This window comes from Haliaeetus albicilla, chromosome 4, assembly GCF_947461875.1.
Source record: "Haliaeetus albicilla chromosome 4, bHalAlb1.1, whole genome shotgun sequence".
Taxonomy (NCBI): Eukaryota; Metazoa; Chordata; class Aves; order Accipitriformes; family Accipitridae; genus Haliaeetus; species Haliaeetus albicilla.
Genome location: NC_091486.1, coordinates 46,173,537 through 46,197,104, shown reverse-complemented (window position 1 = coordinate 46,197,104; position 23,568 = coordinate 46,173,537). Strand labels below are relative to the sequence as shown.

Genomic DNA, 23,568 nt, shown 5'->3' with positions numbered 1-23,568 from the left:
AACACCACTCTCAAAGCCGTAATCCACTGCAAAATGTAGTAGCAGCAGTGAGGGGGTGGGTCTGCAAGCAGACCTAGTCCTAACTAGACTCAGCATTTGTGCTGCAATCTTTCTTTTACACATGTATGTGATAAAATTGTAACAGCTTTTTCTTTCTTTCCTTTCCTTGTTAGAAAAAAAGAATTAAAGGCTGTTTCTAGTCCTTCTTAAGTGCACAAGTATTAAAACTAATTCATTCATCCCACCTAGGTCACACCTTTTGAAAATTAACTGTTTCCAGGGTTAAATAATTATTAAAGTCAATAGCATTAATCAGTATTTGAAACTACGTTATGCCTTCCCCACTATCCCAGATCTCCCTTCCTGCAGCTCTTAACACTCAGCTGCTCTCCCCAAATCAGAAGACACCCATCAAGTTGAGCATTCATACACAAAAGCACCCCAAAGCCCAAAAGGCACAGATACCAGGTGCTGAGACACAGATGTGCTTTACATTTCCAGCACAGATTTGCCCAGATTTCAACTAAGGAGGTAAAAAGCACAGCAATGAATCAAAAATAATTAAATATGTTATATGAGCAAATATTCCCAGCATTATTAACCCAATCAAAAACCTACTAATCCTATTACAAAACAGAGAGTTCAGCTGCACTTCCAGCAGGTCTTTAACACAAAGGCCAAAAGAAGATTACACTTCTCCCGGATTTATCAGTTATTAAGTAACTCGCATTTTCAGATCTCCACCTGCAGCCATATATTCCTGCAAGCTCAGAACTAGTGAGCTGCATTAAAAATAGGTGTTGTGAAGAAGCCTGACCCCGATGTACAGAAGGATGCACAAGAAAAGAACTGAGAAGTAATAGAGGTCAAATTCTCGACTGCTCAGAAAAAGACATGCCTCTGGAAGGCCCATTTCTTTCCCACAAAGCACCATCAAGAGTTTGTTGCTTAAATTTTCTTTATCCTTCATTAGCTGGTATGGACAAAAGACCCAAGAAACTGAAATCTGCTGTTCAGAGGGGCAGCACACACATGCAGACTTCTTCCTCGGCTGGTCCAGCCCCGATTTCTTCACTTACACAAAGACAGTTTAATCATCCATTCTGTGTCCACATCCTTGTGGCCGCAAAGACAACTGCTAATTAATATCCTGACTGACAACCGTACCTGCTCTACAAGTTACAGGATTCTGTGTGGTTTTAATCAGCATGAAATCCTTACATAAAACAAGGAGGTTCCTGTATGGAAAAGCTCTCTGGGTGAAGAGTTCCCTGCAAAGCTTAGGGAACCGACTCTGACCAAGGGGTCCATGAAAGATGCTCTTGAAACACAGAAAATTAGGGACAGGGTGTTTGTACAAAAGAGACGATAAAATTAGGGAGTTCCTCGTGCTCTAAGGGCCATGGAAGTTTATTATCTGACTTTACACAGACTACTTCTTCCTACCAAAGTATACATGGGCTCGAATAATGGGAAATAGCTGCATTTGGGGGAAGGTGAGTGTAACGTGTAGTTTGCAGGCAAAAAAACAGAGAAGGCAGCTACGTCCAACATGAGGAGTGAACCATAACACTCACTGTGTCCCAGGGCACCTGACTTATCACAGGGCATGAATGGGCGAGGTTACGATTAAATTACATTCCTCCTCCAATCAGTTAATAAATGCCACTTTATTAAAAGCATCGAAAATCTAAATTGAGCTACAAATGATGGGAGGGAAGTATTGAATAAACATCATGGCTATAACAGGATTCCAGCTCCTGTAGAAATAATCCAAAATAATAAAAGAGGGGCTTGGGGATTGCCTATAAACATGCCACAGATGGCACACAGGCATGCTTCCTGGCACAGATTCCCAGACCTTAAGGTACTAAGGAATGTCTCACTGCTATTACAAACGCTAATTTAGCAATGGTGACATTTTCGAGGACCAGAATGAGACCACAAAACTCTTTTCACTTAAGGCAAAGAACCAGATGGTAACAAGTTTCAGCTAGTACAATCTGTTTTGGATTTAAATCAGCCACCTAAAAGTCAAGGTCTCTGTACACCACAATCCTGAGAATTCAGCTCTCTTGCACTTTTGTTTTCTGCGGGTGTATCTCAACATTGTCAGAAATGGATAAAGGATTATTAAACACAACTGTCAATAACTACAAAGAGCTTCAGAGTAAGGTCTCCAAAGATGCCACAGGGTCCTCTGCTAACGGGGTACTCCATCATTTTAGCCTAAGAGGTAGCCGTGGGCACGAAGAACTGATCTGCTCAGTGCACAGTGTCTTCTTAATGAGAGCTAAAGCTTTCCCTGATTACAGAGGAAATTTCTGGCGATTTTTTCCAAGCATGGTCGGTCGGTGCTTACAACTGGGGTCCCGGACTAAAAGAATCCCTCAGCACGCACATCAGAGCCCACAGTTTTAAAGCTGAGGCGGAGAAAGCCAAGAGTCTTTTCCAAACCATTCCCCTCTTGCGTTGCTTCATGTCATGCGCCAGAACCCACTGCACTTGCTCCTTGGAACCTTCAAAACGCTCCTAGGTCACGAGGAGGGATGAAATTGTTTTCTCCTGATGCTCTAAGCTTCACATTCTGGCTCCTGCTCATGGTACAACTGGAGGAACCCTCTCCTCCTCTTTTGATCACTCACTGGACAGAGGGAAGCACTTTTCAGCTGCCTCCTTCCAAGCCCCAGTCTGGCTGCTTTGGAAGAGCTCCCCTTTCTCGTTATTCCTGTCTTAACACAGCTACACCACAAATTACTGTAATGTAAAGCCAGAGCAGGGGACAGATTTACAGCATTTCAGCTGCTTTGTGTTAACTGCCTGTGTGAATGCTCTTTGCCTGCACTACTTGCACTGGACTATCTCACATCCATCATGGGATGAGAGTGCTCAGGCAAGCAGTGCCCAGCACACTGTAAATCCACACCCTACCTGATCTCAGGATAACTTGCTGAGGTAGCCATGCCCAAGGAGAAACTTCTCTACTCCTTTTTCAATGACTCCTTTCCTCTGTATGCTCAGAGAGAGAATTGTCTCAAACCAGCCACTTCTGATGTCTGCAAGCCAAGGGAGGAGGCAGAAGAGATGTGCTCCTCCTTTTCCAGTCAGTACGAGGGGCCCTTTCACGCAAAAAAACAACAGAAATATGAAATTTTATGTACATGGGGCCACATCTGGCCATAACATCACTGCAGCAACATGTGCTGTGCATTCCCCAACACTGGCGGAGTTCAACACATTCCTGAGAGCAGCAGTATGATTTCAAGGCCCTGGAATTTGGGAAGCAGAAACGCTGTCTCTTGCTGCAGAGACGGGGGTGTGGGACTGTTTCACATCGCTGCCAAGCTCTTCTCATTTTGCTGCAGAAACTAATTCTGAAGGGCAGCAAAGCACCAGAGGCTGTTCTTTATGAAAGACTTCGGAGGAAGTTGAACAGCAAGCCTTTCTCTTGTTTTGGCTATGTCAAATGGAAAAGGTAGAAGAATAAGTGAAAAAGACACCAAACCACAGCACCGCACAAACATCTGTTTCTGTTTATTTAAATAAAGTTAAAGGAAAGCCAGCTACAAAGGTACAACATACATTTGTACCTGACTTTTCTTCCCACAGGAGACACTAAATATCCTGTATGTTTTCTGATCTGTGGTTCCCAAACTCTCTTACAGGCCACTCAACACGATGCTGTCATCTTGTCACACAGGAGTTTGCAGACCTATAAAGCGGTCCAGCTCCCAGTGTCCAGAGCTCTTCTACAGGACAGTAGTTCCTTTTATCACTTACTAGCATTTTAAGATATTACCTAATCTCCCATCGCCCAGACTTACTGGAACAGAGAGCTTTAGAGCAGCCAGGACAGACAGGGGACCACTTGTGGAACCACAGCACTTTTTAACCCTCCGTTCTCCTTCGCAGCACGGCTTCTGCAAGATCCCCACTTGAAGAAACTGGTAAGTGACTCTGAGCCCCAAGAGGAGGGATGCTGAGGTGCCTAATAGATAAAAGCGAGAGACTAACCTCTCTGCTGAGCTCTGGACTGACAGCACTCAGAGTAATTCATGACCACACAAGCAAGTAACACATATTCTATCACTGGCAAAATTTTTTTTAGACCTAAATGTTATCCACAGCCCAAAAACATACATAAATATTTTCATTCACTACTGCCTAAACAGCAGTCCCTACCTTGGAAAGACTCAGTTTTATGAGTATTCATTAAGTCATGGTTCTGGTGGAGAAATCAATGACTCCTTAATCAGATTCTAATTCAAATGAAGTGGTGTCTTCCTTACCTTTTTAATTACTCTGTCAAATCCAGAACACACACACCGCTTGCCATGCAAAAACACACACCGCTGCGTTAGGCACGACTGGCCAAACGCAAAGACAACCTTTGTTCAATGTTCAATCATCAACGTAGCATAGATTGTTAAGATACAGGAGTAGTTTGTGAAGTGTTATATTGCTGCTAAAGAAATCAGTAATAAACCATTCATCAGAATACCACGTCAGCTTGGGTCCCTTTATCTCAAAAGGGAAATAGCAGGATTTAAGGGGTCCAAGAGTAAGACAAAAACAACAATTAAAGCACGGAAACACTTTCAAGTGATGAGAGGTTTAAAGGATTTTGATTGTTTACCTAAAAGAAAGCAAATAAATGAAATCATTATAGAAGTTCACAAAAGTACAAGCCGTCTGGAAATAGGACGTTTCCACTCACCTTGTTTCTTAACGCAAACACAACAGGGTTATTCAATGAAACCCACAAGAAACAAATGATAGATGCAATGAAAAGGTAATTCTTTCATCCAACACTCCGCTCAACTGGGGAATTTCTTACCATAATATAATACTGAAACTCAACAACTGACGGGTTGAAGTGAGATATACATAAGTATACTCAGAATTCTAGTGATTAAAAAAAAATATATATATATTTACCCAAACCTCTAATAGTTCAGGGGTATGGAAAACTTTCTCTGGGGACAGGTTATCCTGTAACTGTTTATGTCCAGAGTCTTGAACACCTTTTGAGCCTTACTGGTGGAAGTGTCAAGTGTAGGCACTTCCATTTTGATTCTTCACCATCACCTCCAGCTGCAAATGAGAGGGTCAACTGATGGGATGCCACAACAGTGAAGACACCTGGTCAAAGGCAAGCAAGTGCTGTGAATGAACAGAAACCAGTATTTTTGCTGCTTTGCTACCAAATCCCAGCTTTATAGGAATCACTTAGGGAAAGGAAAGCTCCCCAGACCTCACTCCTCTATAGTCCCAAAAGTGTGCAATGACTGATGCTTCGTCTGGGTTATAATCTTGGATCTTGCTTTTTCTTCCTTGCACTAAGCACCTAAGGGGCAGCCCCATACAGTCAGAGGACAAGTATCTTCCTAGAGCCCTTGAGGATCCTCAGCTGACATGGAGGGTGTAAGGTCAAACCACTCCTACCAGCAGCATCGGAGTGACACAATCTGACGCTCATTTCCAAGACGATAAGAGCCAGCAGAACAGGAAACGAGCGTTTTCCCGGCTGGCTGGAGTGGTGATTTGGCACAGAGGCTGCTCTCTACGTATGCACTGACTCAACAGGAAAATATTAAGGGAAGAAAAAAACCCCTTGATTAGAATATTTTTTTAAAGAGGCTGCCTAGAATGTTCTCTTTCTTCCTCTCTTATCTGCCACATGATGAGCTTCCCTCTGTTGATGAGGTTTACCAGGAATGAATTTCTTAATACATGACACAAGCCAGACAACATTTTAGGGTTTGCTCTGCACCCTGCTATGTTCTCCCTCTGTTATGTGAGGCTCAGTCTTCAAATCAGACACTTTATTTCCAATAACCATGCAGCAAGAATGAAAGAAATGGCTCTGATACCACCGACTAATGTCTGCAAACTACTTATGATCCTGAATAGATACTTCAGCCTCTAATTTCCCACTCCATAAAGGACAAGCTTTTGCACATTTTCAAACATGACCACAAGTTTCCAGTTTTCCCACCAAGTTTTACCTAGAATGCGTAACCTTAAGGTGAAGCGTTCCTTACATGACCTTATTTGCTTTCATGCATCTAGTCTAAAAGGTCAGTTGCAGTTTAATATTTCATCCATATTAAAGAGGCTGGCAGGAGGACTAGAAAGCTTGCCTTCTCCCAGTGCTGCAATACGCTTGAGGCTCTCGCCACCACCTCACTGCGGTGCACAGACATTCCCAGCCCATCCTCAGCTTGTCATCCTGCCTCCCCACTTAACATCTTGTTCAGAATGAAACCACACTTCTTAATAGCTGACCTACTCACATCTTTCTACTTTATTCCATTTACTCAAACAAGTATAAATTAAACAAGAGCAAAGGAAACATAAGGCTTTCCTCTATCTCAAACCTCAATGCTTTTACATATCCCACTTTCCCTGATCCCATATCTTTTATCTCCCCTCTTTCTGTGCCCCATTACCTGTCTCTTTTGCCCCTTTCTTTTTGAAGATAAGCTTCTCCACTCTAATGTCAACCCTGTAGAACATTCACCTAATAAAAACTACAAAAAGACCAATTTATTCCACATATCTTACTAAACGCTATTTCTCCATTCTTATTATAACTCCTATTTATCTCTTCTTCTGTACTTTTTTGTAATCAGTCCTTTGTCTCGTTTCTTTTATTAGCATTCATTTTTGTAACTCATTTTACTGTCCCACTTCTTAGGAGAATTACAGGAGTTGCAGCATCCTGTACAAAACATTTGAAATGGAAGATCCCTAACAGAGAACATCAGACACTTTTACGGCATTTAAAATGCCCCAAAGCAGCCTAACCCAACAGTGAAGCACATTCCTCATCAATGAGTATTTCCTACAGTTTTTCAAGTTGCTTTTGGCTTCTGTTACAGAATCGACAATGAACCAATGACTAATAAACCTGAGTGCTACCTGTAAGTCACTGCAAGGTTCAAGGCACACAAAGACATTCATTAATCAAGTTTTATACACTGGTCATAGACAAGACAGCTATGTCAAATTTTGAGCAACAAAGCTGAGAATTGGACAAGAGGAAAAGAGGGAGGCTGGGAATGCTCTGCTCCAATGCCAGGTCTTACCTGTGAAAGCCCAGGGGACGATGCATGTCCCGGTGGCGTTGCAGCAAGATTTGGGTGTCCCTTATTTATTTCATGTGCAGTGTAAGGGGATGGGGCAGGAGGACCTGGTTGTCTTGCTACTTGTGTTACCTGTGTGGAGATAAACTGTTAGTAAAACATAATATTAGTAATCCAATCTGTATAGATACTGTAATCTTTTTAAGAAAGCAGCTAGCAGCATTTATATATATATAAAATAATATATATCTTTAAGTAAAACGCTGTCCAAGTTATTTAACTATTTGTATGATTCAGGAAAACGGGGAAGGATCAAAAAAAATAAGAGCACCAGCTGGAGCCACTAGTGGAAATCTGTAGGAACTGGATGAGCTTAACTGGGGTCTTGCTTTGCAACATCCCTTTGACTTCAGGCCTGGGATCTTCTGATCTTTCCACTATAAGCCATATCAAACAATATTGTGATTTTGCAAAGGGATACACATTACCAGTGACCCAAAAAACAAAGTAAGGGGAAAATTTGCATACTCCCCTCCAAAATGGGAAGGAAAAAAAAAAAGAAAAAAAAAAAAAAAAGGACCGCACAGAGGTCTTGTTATCTGAAGGGCTTGCCACGAGCAAAGAATGAAATACTAAAGCAATTCTTGCATACACTTATCTCCTTTCTCAGCTTCTATAAGAAAATACTAATCAAAACACATTAAGCAAAATGTTGTAAAACATATTCATGGCACATATACTTGCTCCACTGTGCTATCTCCATGATGGAAGTTTTTTAAATATACTTTATATAGTCACTAAAAAAAGAAGAATCGAAGGACAAAAAGAATCACAGAACCATTGGGTGACACCCCCCAGCAATTCAATACAAGTAAATTTTTGTGGATTTGTTTAAAGTTCATAGTACAGAAATCCAGCACTCACTTCTCATTGACCTTTTCTCAGACCTATATTGCGCTTGCTGAAAAGCACCACTTAGCTATAGGCACTTAAAAGCACAAAACCAGGCAATGCTTAGAAGGGGATGTTGCCCCTGCGCAGGTAGGTATGTGTGTATGTATCTCCCCAGCATGAGAAAAGAAGGCAGAATGAAATTCCTGGCTCTTGATCTTCAGTGGAGTATTAGCACCAAGCTCCAAGAGAGCAAACTATGAGAGCAAAAGTCACAGAGTTCATGACTAAATGCTTTTTCCAAGCCATTTTATTGCACTCCAAGTATCAATGCCTGTTGTTACATTACCTAAACCGCTAAAACAGCTGTACCAGCAATGAGAATGATAACGTGCAATTTCTCGAGGCTTGGAAATGGTCCAGAATCGTTCACTGTGGGAAGATTTACAGCACCCTTGTGCTACTCAGAGGAAAGGGTGGGTCAAGTCAGAGAACTTCATTCTCTATCCCCAACTGGATCCTTCCCTTCCCCAGGGGATAATTGGGTCTTTTTTTCTTTGGCTGATCTAGATTGGCAGGTGTGCACACACAACATCAGTTGGCTGAATCAAAACCAGCATTACAGAGAGCATTACAAAACTTTCTACATCCCATCCCCAAGAAAATTGAAGTCTCTTACATGACTCCTCAAACAACCCTGAAAGACTTGTCATGTCAATCATAGTCATTTCTAAGCACCAACTACTGCACGTATCATGACAGACATCAAAAAATGCAGTTAAGGTGAGGAGAAGGAAGTAAAGGCAACACAAAATACAAGGAAATAATTCATATAAGTAGCCCCATCAGTAGGTTGAGTGTGTACTCATCACCAATATGTCTCCTTGAATGTCGCTTTTTGTGGAGAAAAATAGGTTATTTCGGAATAGCTGTGGCACTTCAAACACTGCCAGCTTTTGTCTCCCTACACTTAAAAAGTGCCTACACTATTCCACCTAAGGCCTGATCTCCGAACAGAACCCAAGTCCACACAGACGTTTGACAAGGGGGAGAGAGGCATTAATAATATCCCAGGTTAGTGTGAGCATTCAACAGTCCTCTTCACAAATTAAAACATGCATGTAACCTAGGTTGGAGGTTAATTAAAGACTACAAGGAATGCTGTTCTGAATTGGGTATGAAATCTGGAAGCCACATTGAAAGGAAAGCTGTGCAGCTGCATGAATGATGGTCCACGAGATACCCTTGTGCAATGCAGCAGACAAGTAGCAGATACATTATGGACACAGGTCTGGACCTACTAAAATTTGCTTCAAAGCCTAATTAAGGCAACAGAACAATCATAAAATCAGCTTGATACCTTGGCAACAACATACTTGGACAGTATCTGATGGGAGTCTACCACTGATCTGATAGGACTTCCTAAGATTAGCCAAGTCTAGCTTAGTGGATGCCCCACCCCCAAAAAAAAGACAGGTTGTCCTTCCAGCACAAGCAAAAGGATAGAGTGCCTTTCCACAGCAATGTAGGTATTTCTACACCTTCCTCTTGGCTCCTACAACAAATTATTTACAAATAAACTGATTTGAATGTTAACAGGTGATAAAGGAAGACAAACTTGCTGAATTTGTGTGTTTATTCATTAATTTTAAAAAAATCAATGAAGGAGAGTCTCTACTAGCTCATCACTTGTGTTTTGGGGTCTTTGCCCTCATAGTGCCCGAGGTTGGGTTTTCTGTTTATTAAATGGGATTCTGCAGAACATAAACTTGGTCTGTAATTACTATGGAAGCAAATATCCTTCTTAAATCTAGAGATGAAATTATTCTCCTAAAAATGGATACACAAAATTACATATTAATTTGCTAGGGTATCACTTTCTTTTTTCCTTAACTGAATAGCAAGAGGCTAACTATAGTTTTCCAGACGCCTTAAGCCTGTGTTTTAAAGGAAATAATGAATGAAACAGGAAATAAAACTCAGGCTGGAATTCTCTCTTTTCCTCTTGAGCTTAAATCTTTTGGTTTTAGCATCTTTCACAAGTTTTGGATTATTCTTCCCCCTCCTAGGTATCTAATTTCAGATACATAGTTGTGTCCATGAAACATTCAGGTTGGATCAGAATGAATGGGGCATGCCACAAAAATCCCTCGATTACCAGGACAATAGTTTATGATTAAGAACTGCTCTGTTCCTAAACAAATAAAAACCCAAAGGGTTCAGACTTGGACAGAACCTCTTTCTTTCCAGCATTCCATTTATTCACTCAGGCTGGTGCAAACAGCAGCACTGCCAGCACCCGAGGAACTGAGCATCCCTCTTGCACACTTTGCAGCCTCCACCACAGCCAGGCAGGGGAACGAGTCGGCCTCCTGACCCAGATCCTTCCTTTAAGCACAGGGTGGCTGGAGCAGCTAATCCTCCCTAATCTCTTTTCTACAGGATTCTCTTCATCGCAGGAAGATCCTTTTAAAGGACACAAAGGCGAATCACAGTACCTCTGCTGGGTGTGAAATTATCAGGGGGCCACCAATGGGCACCCCATTGCAGAAAAGCCACCACATGAAAACCCAGAGAAGCAAATGATGGGAGAGTCAAGCCTTAGTCACTGAAAATTTGGAGCAAGTAGATTCTTCAACACCTTCACTTTCCCATTACCTTCTTTACCATCAGCTGGCGCTGAGTTGGGCAACCTGACACAAGGTGGTATCTGCTCCAAAGAGACACAGTGAGACTTGCAATTAACGCAGAAAATTTAAGCCACCCTTGGATCTAGCCAGGCTACAGAAACTCTGCTCAAGGCAACATCCGACCAACTTACAAGCACTTCACTCCAAACAGGTACATCAGATTGACACTCATTCTAATCAGTTCACATCCAGGAGTCAGCATTGCTCCTTAGCATATAAAAGTTTATCCCACAGTATTGTGTTCCAAGCTTCAGCACTTGAGATCACAGTGTGTTACTGAGGCAGTTACGAACCTCCATTGTAATCTGCCAAAAAAGGTTATTTGTGCAAGAACTGGATGTACATTAACAGAGTTATTTTTCTTATCTGATTCCCAACTCATGCCTCATGCTGAATCTGAAGAGCACATCTACTTCTGATCATTTGTCTGTATTAGTTTTGTTTTCAACAGAAATCAGCCCCCGTTACCCTGAGTGTAGGCACACATGGTGGCCTGTGATATTTAAGGTCACCTTTGGTGCAGTTCCCTTTCTGTTAGAAGTCAGTGTCCTTCCCTCAAACTCTAAGTCAAAAAGCTTCTTTGAAATATTTTACAACAGAAACAAAATTTCATACTTTCCCCATTCCCCTTTCCAGATTCCACAGGTTTGGGATCTTATAGCAGATGTGAAAGTAATTGCATTAATTTCTTGCAGTATAGTTAGGAAACACCACTCAAGAAGCTCCTTACAGGATGAAACCCAAATCTTTATGTCCAAAAGTAGTTCTTATGATATAGCATTCTCCATTATCGGTGAGGGGAAATTGTTAAAATATTAGTTCATTGAAACACTTATTTCCAACTGTGATTTGCTTTAAAATAATTCTACTGCTGGATTTATTAAAAAAAACAACCCCACACCCAAAAAACATAACCTACCAAATATAAGTATTTGTATAATATACAAATATATATATAAAATAATATACTATATAAAATAAATGAAGATGTATACTATATAAAATAAATGAAGATTATATATGATGAGGTTAGGTGGTTTTGGTTTAATACCAGTATGATTTCATTGAGAAAGAGGTTCTACCAAAGTTTTGTTGGGAATTTGGAGCACCTCCAAGTTCTCGGACAAACTTAATTTCATCTGACAAATCACACTTTCCCTCTTCCTCACCTTCTATCTCTGCCCTACAGGAAAATGTGTTCCTCCGATTTTATTTCAGGGTATATTATTGGGGCTCATAGTGAAAGCCACATGCTTTTCCATTCCCATTTTTGGCAAGAGACAAGTAGTTCTGGAAAAAAAGAGCTCAGGAATGTGCAACTGCGGTCCTGATAATACATGTGGAAAGTTAGGGAATGGATAACCAAATGATTTTTTTGTCTTTATCCAACTAAAAATAGCGGTTTCATCTGTGGGTTGTCCATATCTCAAATGATTCGTTCTCCCACCACATGCATGACATAGTATAACCTAGAGGGGAAACACCGAGGCAGCTCAGAGTCACCGTGTGGTGGTATCAGACCACAGACCTCCTCCTAAACCAGCTGTCCTCCCCGAAAAGATGCATATTTGAAAACTGTGATGCATAATCCATGTGCAAACCCACATACAATGACCAAGCAAATAAAATGTGGAAGTGAAAAAGCAGTTCCTGGGTGCCGAAGATGGTGCTCTTCCACACCTCCGTACTACGTGACTTTTGTAAAACCTGGACAAACTATATATAAAAATCATAAACTAAAAAAATTACTTATTTGTTGCAAACTCGGACCTTAAATACACGACACTGCTACTCGAGTAATAAACCACAGAGACCTATGATGAATGAATTTGTCAGGGACCTCCGATCATGTGCCTCTTCCACCCTAATTCATTTTTTCTAAGACTTACTCTAAATTTGCAATCAGCCAAGGGCTTCAAATAAAAGCTCAAAAGGAACCTAGCTGAGAAATTTCTCTCCTTTCTCTAAAACATGAAATTTTCTTTCAAACTTGTGTTTTCCTAAAGCCTAGAAACCAAGATACTCCCAGCCCTGGCTTCTATTCCTGTAACATATCAAAGAGTTATATTTTTCCACACTGAAAAAGCTATTTTAGGTCATTGTTCACAGTTACTTTTATATTTTACATTAATTTAAATTTTTACAGTCATATTTTCCCACAGGCATCTGAGTTATGTTTTTAGAGGAAAGAATTGAAAAAAATAACCTCCTTTTTCCCCCAAAAGGAATTCAGTTATTTCTAAAGTGGTTTTTAAGTGTTGTATGGGGTATATAAAGGACAATATAAACTGAATTATTTATTACAACTGTTTGTACACTTATGTTCCTTTGGTTTTGCTTTTTTGCATGCATACATATGTATATGCACACATACATATGTATATGATATTGAGGACAGAACTAGCAAAAAAAAAAAAAAAATTAAAACCAGTCCGCAGCTCGAGTCTGTCAATCCACTGCTGTGAAAGCCACAAACCTCGAAATCTTTAACCCTCGTCACTGAGTTGTACTCCAACCTTTCCGACTCACGTGGATGGAAATCCACTGCTGGCTGGCCACCAGACCATCCATGGTCAAGCCTGAGTCTTTCTGCTACTACTACTACTACCCGAGTCTCTGCCTTTCTTGGACTGATGGGCGCTGGACAGCACTTTTGCACTTAATCCTACACAAAGCTTGGCTTTGCATTGCTTGACAGCAGTCTCCCTAGTAGAAGAGGCAATCACAAAACTCTTCTCTACAGCCCAGAAAAGGAAGGGGCCAAAGATGCTCCAGACCCAGACTCCGCACATGGAAGAGATGGAGCTGATAACCCCTTCACCAGTTATTCATGCAAACAAGGGGAAGTAAAAAAACCTTGTACAGCAGCTTATGTTTTTCTATAAGCAGCTTATGTTACTGCATAAAATACAGTGAATTTCTCCCATCTACAGCTTTTCTTCCTGTTTTCCAAATAATTAAAAGAGCAGCTTAAAAGCGTTTTTTTGGCATTAAAAATATTTGCACCATCCCACTAGAAAAGCAAAATATTACTTTCCCAGGGCTCTGCTGATTTAGCAAAGCTTACAAATAACACTGGGCTTCCAGCTATTACCATCTGAAAAAAAGAAATCAGTAAAAGGAAAATGGTATCATATGTTCACAAATAAACACCACTACGTTTCTAAGCTAAATTTTCTTGATAATCAGGCTTTATAAACACAGATGTAGGACAGCAAGCCAAAAGCACCTATCCGAAATATTCAATGTACAATCAAAACATTTCTTCCTCTGTGTAATGGAATGTTGCATGTGAAAAACAAATCTTCCTTGACTGTTTTTTGTTTTTTGTTTTTTTTTTATAATAAACTATTAGAAACATGCAGCCACTAATACACTCCAACAAACCAGTCTTCGAGATGCAGGAGGCAGGAAAGAGATGGAGCCAACAGACTGAAAATATGGCCAGTAACATTTTCACTCAGGTGACACTCTATTAGGAAAAGCCACTCTCATATCTGCTAAATAAAACTATAGACGCTTAACAAAAAAAGGAATGGACCCAAAAGTCCCCAAGACTTCTTATTTTTCTACTCACATGCAACAAAAAGGGTCTTCATCCAGCATCATTTATTTTAGGAGGCAAAAAAAAGTTGCATTTTTTTAATTATATGATTTTTAAATTGTATGGTTTTTAACTGTATTGTTTTTTTAAAAACTACACAATTTCCCTATGCTTGGGAAACACACTCCTTTCAAAAGCAATACGACTGCAGCGGCACCAGCCAGATACTCACAGTGCTGTACACAGCGGAGACGGTCGGAGTGAAGATCCTATCCTCAAGGGGCTGCTGAACAGGACCTCGGGGGATTCTGCAATACAGCAAGTTAAGGAAAGCAACTTCGAAGAAAGGGTCGTGTTTTGGGTTATACACACAGCAGCAAATCTGTTGTCCGTCAACGCAGCTGGTCACCTTCCATGCTCAGGCAGACACACAAACATCTCTGAGGCACTCACATGCAACCAGGCAGGTGTGACCCTTCAAGGTTTTCCAAAAGAGGAGCAAAGTGTGCCTTCAAAAGGCAGATGTTACTAAAAAATACAGCAAGAGAAACTGAAAGCAAATATATCACCGAACAATCTACAAAACCTTCGTCCTGTCAAGAGAATCCCCCACCTCTTTTTTTTTTTTTTTTTTTAAAGAGTAAGGGAAAAAAACCAAAACCCACAAGCCCTTCGCATTCAGCGAGACAAACCCTGCTGATCAGCAGGGCATTTTCTGACAAAGGCAGCGCCTGTTTTGCTAACCACGCAGGAACCGTGTTCTAATTGTTTCCTTGTTTGCCTCTTTTCAACCAGTAACTCCTTTCCTCATCCACCCACCAAAATCGCTTCTAAAAGGGGCTGTCAGATAGGTTTTAAGTTTTGAGGATCTGCTGCAGGGTTATTTAGAGGCAAATTGCAATAGTCATCTTAAACTGGAAAGGTATTGTGGGAATCCAGGGGAAAAAAAAAAGAAAAAGAATTTATGCAACAAACAAATAAGCTAGAACCCACTTTACTTGCGGAATAAAACAAAGGGGATGCAGGTATTCAAAAGAAAAAAGCTTCCCAACTTAGCTAACACCTTGTGGCCTTAGGCCCAGCATATGTCTACTGAACACCCAATGCCCACTGTCATAAAAAAGCCGCGCGTAACTTGCTGAAAAATTTTCCACTACAAGCCATATTCAGATTTCACCTTTTTGCTGTTTACATTTTATGTGTCAAAGCCTCTTGGAAAATGAGAACAACCCAATTGATTAAGTTTCTTGCACACCAACCAGCAACAAAAACCTCACGTGTTGACATGATGGTAGATAATTTAAAATAAATAAATAAATAAATAAATCATGAAAACACTTCTTGAGTTTTGCTCAAATGAGGAAAAAAACCACTCATAAGTTAAATTTTGAACCTAGAAGATTAGTTTGAGTCTTTCAAGAGTCCTCCCTTTGCACTACAAGTTTGCTCTCCAAAGAAACACTGCTGCCCAAACCTTTGCAGGGACCAACATCACAGCAGCAGGACAGACCCTACCAGCGCTGTCAAGACTCAATGGTGATCCAAGCTCCACAATCCCACCTGGTCCGCTTCCTTAAAAACAGACAGAATTTTAAGGTTGAAGTAAGGACTGTTCAGACACAACCTGCTCTGTGTCTGTCGACTGTTCGCAGCATGCCCCAGCCGGATCTCCTCCTCTGAGACCAGTGCTAAGGCAGAGCAGAAACAGATTTACAATATCGCACTATTTTGATATCGAACACATCACTAAAAAAGGTCCGCCCTCACCAAGCAGGCTGAGAAACTGTTTTAAAAACTTCCAATTTTGTTATATACTCAATGTTTGAATGCCAGACACGATAAAAACCCTGCATTATAGGATTACACACAGAAAAGACCGCCACTGACCTTCACAACACCTTCGCATGTAAGTAATGTTCCTGTTAAAGCCTGGCAGGTGTAAAACAGGACGCCTACGACCAGCTCCAGATTGAGAGAACTGAGATGAGGATCTGGCACCGCTGGTTCCCAAGACGGTGCTCACTCAGCCTACATCTTTTTTTTTTTTTTTTTTTTTAAATGAGTGCAAGAATTTATTTTCGGGGTCTAAGGCTTGTCTTCAATTTGCAGGCTTGCCAGCTTGTGCCTAAGTGGTATCATTTGATAAAATAAAGAGGTTTTTAACAACAAAATTAGATGTGAAATCCTGACTCCAGCAAAACCATGGGAAGATTTGCCACAGACTTCAATGAAGCCAAGGCGCCACTCCTAGCCTTCATCCTGAAGATTTTACATTCATTCCCGAGTTTCAGAAAACGCTAACAGAAAGCCAAAATTTGGGAGAGGAGGATTAGAAACACACCGCAAGACAGAACAAAAAGTCACAAATCTTCTGCACGCCACCTCCATAGCACCTTACCATCACACCCATAACCATCTTCTGATAAAGGATAGGGTGGAGGCACGGTTATAAGCTGCCACCCTTTTGTCACAGCTGAGATTTCCAACCTTGAGGCAGTTTTGACAATTAATTGAAGCAATCACTGCTTCAGAAAGGATTGTTCCTGAGTTTGGAAAAACTGTTTCATCCTTGAGAAGGTTGGGATTTATTTTCTTATTTTAGAACTTATATAAGCCAGGAGAAAATAATCTTCTTTCAGCAGAGTAACCTCTCTTTTTGCACCCAGGAAGAGCTGCCTAAAGGAATGAGCAGTTTAGATGGATCTTCAGAATTTGGCGTTGCCATTTAAGATCACTTCTGGAAAGCAACGATTTCCATCAGATTAAAAAGAAACCCTTTAAGTCCTTTTTGCCAAAGGACTTAACCTGGACATGAGACTGATAGGGACAAAAATGCCTTAAATTCCAGTAAGCCTTAATGAGATAAAATGGTTGGAGAAAGTGATTATTTCCGACATCTAACTTCTGGCACCTATAGACTGACCCTCTGCAAAGAGTTGGGCTGGTGGAAAGGCTACCACTTCCCTGCAAGCCTCCCGGAGCTCGTTTCTGCCCCACTAGAAGTGACCACCCTCCTTTCCCTTACATCTGCCAAAGGAGTCCATCCTGCAGTAACAGTTGCTGTTATTTCAGGAGAAGTGAGCCAAGGTGCTTGCAAAAGTTCATCAGCAGACTCTTGCTAATGAGGCTTTTGCCTAGAAGTGGGTTAAGTGTGACAGCACAGAAGACTCCACCATGGGATGTGAATAGGTCATGGCAGGCAGGTGGGAAGTGAAACCTCATCCAGCAGCATCGTCTCATCCACATCCACAGCAAACCATCCCCCAGGACACTCATCTTCTTTCACTACATAGAGATTTTGGTACCATCAACAGCTGTACAACCCAAGATGCAATGCAAACTGCACGAATGCTGCCCTCCCGCTGCCCCCATCACACACAGTAAAGTTTAAGCATTAAAGTATAACCCAGCCTGGCTCTATTGCAGCACTTAATTAACCACAGCGCAAAGAAAATAGAGATATGCTGAATAATTCAGGCAGCTCCTTCATGTTACTATTCTGGCATGCTTAGATCCAATTCAGGAGGATCCTGTGCCCTCCCTCCTCCTCCTCCTCCGCCTCCCCCTATATCCCTGCCACGCACGTCACCCTCTTCAAGTGCACCGATTCAACTATTTGTGCAGTCATGCTCTGAAATGATCCAGGAGGGTGGGAAGCAGGGCAGGGTGGGGGGCGTGGAAGTGCAAAGCTAAACCCAAACCTCACACCATTCTCAGACATCCTTCCATTACCACAGGGAGAAAAGATGAGGCAGGTGACAAGGCAGAAGAGCAGGAGCAAGGGGAAGCTCTTAAATCCCATTGCAACCAGCAGGTTAGTAAAGTGGAACTACTGTCTCCGCTTTTCATGCTTGGGTCGGGCTGAATGACTCTTTACCACTCTCCCTCTTCCCTCAGCATCACGCCAAAAACCAGGGAAAGGACGGCAGCCAGCGGGTAGCACTGACTGGATTCTCTTCATTGCTGTTTAGAGCTCATTAACTCATGAAATATATATAAATATATTTAAAAATATAAGTGAGATACTTCTGGCAGATTAATAAAAGCAAGCACAGATGCAATGGGAGTTCCACCTAGTCCCCATCTGGCTGCAGCAGTGATTACAAGCTGGGGAATTTCAGGAGCTATTAAAGACCCAGTGGGAGAAGGCAAGCAAAGATGGTAATGCTGGTTGGAAACGAAATATAATTTTTCTTGAAACCAAGTCTCCCTAAAAGGAGGAGGATATCTTTTAATTAGACAGCCATAGCCACACTCTGAGGAGAGGGAAGATACTCAACTTCTCTGTAAAGCGATTAAAGAAAAAGAATCCAGACCAGAGCTGCCTGTCAGCTGGAGCACTCAGAGGCACCGACAAATGCAGAGTTAAATGAAAGTCAGGAGGAATTTCTTGCAGAAATCTCCCCCTTGTATCATACTTGTCTGCTTGCTCTAATCGTGCTACAAAACTGAAATACTGCAAGATTTTTGTGTGCTTTTACAGCAATGAACAACCTAAAAACATGCAGTAAAATAGGCTCTTACAGCAAGAATTTGTACAGTATTTTCTGCTCTGTTCCTGCTTCCAAGACTGGAGGGGAAAGAAAAAACACTACTACATTTTCTTCCAAAATGGATTCACTTTCCCCTCAAACAGTGCTTCTCACCTAAGCTCATTTTCAGCAACTAGCAACCATTTTATCCTGAGCATGCACTGATGGCCTCTTTCTTCACTTCCAGCTGACGGTAACGGTAACGAGTAAGCACCTTCTCACATGAATAAAAATATCTGTGGGTACCCAAGGGCACATATGCAAATGTGTTACACAAAAAACATTCCAGAACTAATGATTTTTATCCCTGCACAGAAACGGAGTGAGTCTCCCACCAGCTATCCCCGGGGTTATATAATCCCGATGCATGTCCCCGCTTGTACTGAAATTGTGTATTAAACAACTGAAAAAATACAAGATAAAACCATCAAGCAAGATTACAGAAGGGCAGGAAACCACATCAAATTCAAACACTTCTTTCAGCTTTTTGGTGCAAGGGATTTTTAAAAACCCTCCAAGTAGGGAGGTATTTGATGGCAGAGAGCTGTTAAAAGAGTGTGTTTCTCCTCTGCAGCCTCTTCTCTATTCAACATGCAATTAAAATGCAGGAGGTGAACATCCTAACAGCAGAAGCACCTAATTTAGCAGGTTCGGAAACCACAAGGGCTTGCTTAAAAGGTTAAAAGGGAAAAGCTACGCCAGTCATAGCAGCTTGCTGAAACTTCCCCAGCATCACCCCATCCTTTGCAGGTCTGCTGTCCTCCACTCACTAGGCAAAGCCTTTTGTTCAGCGTGCTCCATCCTACCTGGCAGCAAGCTCCCGGAGAGCTTCGTTAGCGAGCTGGCTCAAGCGCCAGGTCTTCTCCCCCCATCCGCCGGCAGCGAAGCCCACAGCCGCATCTGTGCCATCCAGGGATGATTTCTTAGCTCCTGCCTGCCTCTCACCCTCGCAAGCAGAGCTCTCGCAGCGCGCTTGTGGTCTTAAAGAGGTAGTGCAATGGGGGTCTTCGCGATACCTTGGTGGGGTTTTGTACCAAGTGCTTCCACGCTGCAGAAAACCCTCTGCTTCCTGAATTTTTTTGCTCTGCACACAGTGGAGAAGGGATGGGAGGTAGCATCAGGCTCCTCTTAGCAAGCTTATATAGGATAAAAATCAAACCAGGCTTAAAAAAGAAAGCATAAGGTAAAAAGATAAACTCACCTACAGCATGTTGCATTTTAGAAATCTGCATTGCAATGTATGAAGAGCTTGGAAAGCTTCAATGCTCCCTATCGGATGGAGAATTAAATCGCAGCACAAACTCCTCAGCAAGAAATTTTGCAACTTGTTTCCCTCAGCTTTCCACTCACTACCCCCAAACACAGCAACACGCACCACCACAAACCCATTTATTTAGCAAGTACTTCGTGAATCAATTTTCCCTTCAAAATAAATTCCTCTTTTGACAGACCACATTTCAGAAGCCAGGGCAAAGCAAGCTGGTAAAGCAAACTACAGCCTTAAAAAAAACTAAACAAAAACCAAACAAAAAACCCAAACAAACTCCACCAAGTGACATGTCACATGGGGGAAAAAAAATAAGTATATAATATCAAAACAGAGCCATCCACTCTCTCCATGCTGAAATACTTCCTACAACCAAACAAACTTCATCCAAGGAAAAAAAAAGTCAAGTTACAAAGCAAACAACTCCAAACTTAGGAAAAGGCAGGATTAACATTGCCCGTGCAACCATAATTTAATCCCCCTGTGTATACGCAGAATCGAGCCTTTAATTACAGAGGCACATGCTGGTTTTCCCCAGTGTCCCCATCATCTCCACTTTTTCAACTGTCTTACAGGAATCCAGCACCTTATACCCTTCATAGCTAAGCAGCTCTTGCAATAAGAGGTGAGAGATAATGAATATTACAAAAAAATCAAGACCAACATAATTCAGGGACTTTGGAAAATGTTTAAAGGCTTAAGAACCTAATAAAATGCCAACCTGCTGCTCAGCCCTCTCTAACCCTTCCACTGCCTACATCCAACTGCATAGCCCAGCAACTGCACGCTGCCCAGACATGTAACATCTCCCACCCTTGCAGAGATCTCCTTTCATTTTAGGGTGGGGTTGGGGTTTTTGTTTGTTTGTTTGTTTGAGTTTGGGGTTTTTTTGCTAGAGGATTCCTGACAAGGGGGCCATGCCTTTTGGTCAAACCTCAAAGGAATGAGCTGGCCCTTTGTATTAAACCAGTGGTTTTATTTTAGTTTTCTTAGATGGATGCAACTGGTCTCACGCAATGTGATGAGATGTCAAAATAGAGTACAATTCAGAGCCCTGACTGTATCACAGGTCAAGACCGAATGGGGGATCGTTGTTTCAATGTTTGGTGTTTACTGTTATTATAACGGGGGGTGGGGTGGGGGGTAAATACAACTTCTTGCTGGCATAAGCACTCAGAAATACAGTCAAAGTTACGAGCCGCAGGTGAAGAATTCCTTAAAAGGCCATGTCAGCTTTACACCAACACTTAATTCTGACATTAAGGACGTACTTCTGGCTAGTCAAATGTTTAAAAATAAAGGAACGCAATAAAAGGTGTTTGTAAAGTGGCAAAAATGGGGTTTATGGTTTAAAATTAGCATGCTATGTAATCGAGCGGTACATTATCATGCCCCTATTCCTGTAAATAGATGCAAACCATACTTCCAAGATTCACCACCTTCTGTAATGACTTACACCCAGAAGGATCTTATGGCAAAAGCCATTATTAAGCTTGTTTTAACATTTTATGGCCTAATATAAAGCTCCTTTACTGCAACATGTGTAGTCAATGTTCACAACAGAATTGCCATTTGTCAAACATATAAATTTTAAGTGGATCAATGAAGTGTTTGTGCAAACTACCTTTTTAATCCTTCATGTTATTTTGTGTATTAAACGGTAACACTGAATTCTCTTTAAGTTCTCATTTATGGGCTATTTTATACTCATAACAAATACCTTAAATAAGGTATTTATTTATCTTCTGCTTTTGTACCAGAAATGCACCTACATAAATATTGTTGATGTTTCACACAGTCTCACTGGCTCCTTTATGAACTGCAATTGCCTCATTCAAAATTACTGACTGCAGGACTCTTTCCTTGCTCCCTGGTTGAACTATTTGACAATAACTGAAAGTGATAAGGCTTGTCCATCCCTCTGCCATTTAAGCGCTCCTCATTAAAGTATCATCTCCCAAGCTTTGTCCAGATCCAAATGTTACAAGCAGTGAGGCTTTTGCTACTTATCCCAGCTTATGCCATGCTCTAAACGAATACTCTCCCCATAATAAAACTTTTCTCAAAATTCATCTTAAGCTTTTTACCTAATTACGTATCATTAATCTCAGTACTAGCTTTCAAATAATCCCAAACACTTCCTTTCCCTTCTGTCTACCACATAATGTCACCCGATCTCCGCTTACACTGAACTGAATAGGAACAGGGCAGCAGCGAGAGCTTTCAAAAGAAAAGGGGCACACAAATCCCGATGAACCTCAATGGCTGTCGGAAGACAAGCTTTCCAAGGCCCCTCTGAAAATTGCAGCTTGAAAGGAAAATGTGACCTTCAAATGCTTACTGAAAAGCGTGATTTCCCTCTCCTTCCCCCAGCATCACTGCTGGTGGGATCCAGCATCCTCCAGCTATTCAGATTTCTCCTCCTTTCCCTTCGTGATTGAGTCCCAACACGTTTTGGAGGCGCGCTGATGAACGCTGCTCTGTATCTGCAGATGCTGGCATTTATGTTTACACATCCGATTGCATCGCCAAACTTCAGGGTGGCACACAATACCTGACGCATAACCTAGCACATTTTTCTGACTAAATGTGCTAAAGCTGCACTGCAGCAGCCACATTCAAAGTGCATGTTCTATTTATACCCAAGCATATCTCCAAATCCTCCAACTTACATGCTTTTTAAAAATATCCATTCCACAAAATATCTACTTCTAAAGTCTTTCCTCCTACTTACATCCACTCTGCAACATGTTTTTGCTCCTCACTCACCTTCCTGACGTACAGGTAACGTACTGCGCTGCATTTTTTGCATCAGCAATGCCTTCACAACCCATTTAATACCAAGGCAGGAATTCGAGATACTACTTCCCATCTGGCTAATCGTTAGTGATGATAAATTAGATCAAGCCTTTCGTCAATCTATGATGCATACCAGACATCATTGCTGTGTAATACAACACTTTGCTACTTATCACCATAATTTCCTTTTAGTCTTTGGTCCACATGTGATACATCTCATGGCCAAGCCAAACGGGAATGCCAAAAGAAAGCTGGGGGTTAGAGGGGAAGAGAAACAGAAAAAAACCCTCTTTGTTGCAAATTACTGTATTTCCAACATCTCATTCATTCCGTAATGCTTTCAAATAAAAATCAGCAATACTAAGAGCACCAACTGTAGGCAGCTGCAATAGTTACACCTGCAGACAAACACCTAATTATCCAGAGCTCATTACTTTCAGGCTCAGTTTTGCATCTCTAAATTAAAAAGAACTGGACACAGCTCACCAGCACGTAAATCATCCCCAGACCTCGCCTCACCCTGATGCATTTCATTCAGCCTGTAAGCCGTCAGGAGTGAGTTATCAGGGGAGCTGTCAAGCCAATATACCAGATCACTGCAAACGTGACAAAAACCCAATCAATTATTTTGTCCAATACAAATGCGTTTCTAAGGGCAACCTGATTTTGTTATTTCGTCTCTATCTTCTTCAACTGCAACCCCAGCATCAATGCAAATCGTCTATTTTCAGCTTAGACCTGGAAAGGTTGTTTGAGG

The 23,568-nt window shown here is 41.5% G+C and overlaps 1 protein-coding gene across 18 annotated transcripts in view; it reads right to left on the bottom strand.

Moving 5' to 3' along the window:
* EIF4G3 (eukaryotic translation initiation factor 4 gamma 3) overlaps nucleotides 1-23,568 on the bottom strand; it is a 150,328-nt gene that overhangs the window by 92,059 nt on the left and 34,701 nt on the right. For 12 of the 18 annotated variants that reach the window (XR_011324171.1, XM_069780401.1, XM_069780390.1 and 9 more), the window contains exons 2-3: nucleotides 14,446-14,521; nucleotides 7,092-7,235 (exon numbers count right to left, since the gene is read on the bottom strand). Coding sequence is in view for 14 of the 18 variants with exons in the window: in XM_069780401.1 (XP_069636502.1) it covers nucleotides 7,092-7,235; nucleotides 14,446-14,521 (220 nt within the window). In the remaining 4 variants the exon portion in view is untranslated. Of the gene's footprint in view, nucleotides 1-7,091; nucleotides 7,236-14,445; nucleotides 14,522-19,551; nucleotides 19,668-23,568 lie in introns of those variants that run through there. The other 6 variants (XM_069780406.1, XM_069780391.1, XM_069780399.1 and 3 more) reach the window with 3 other exon arrangements.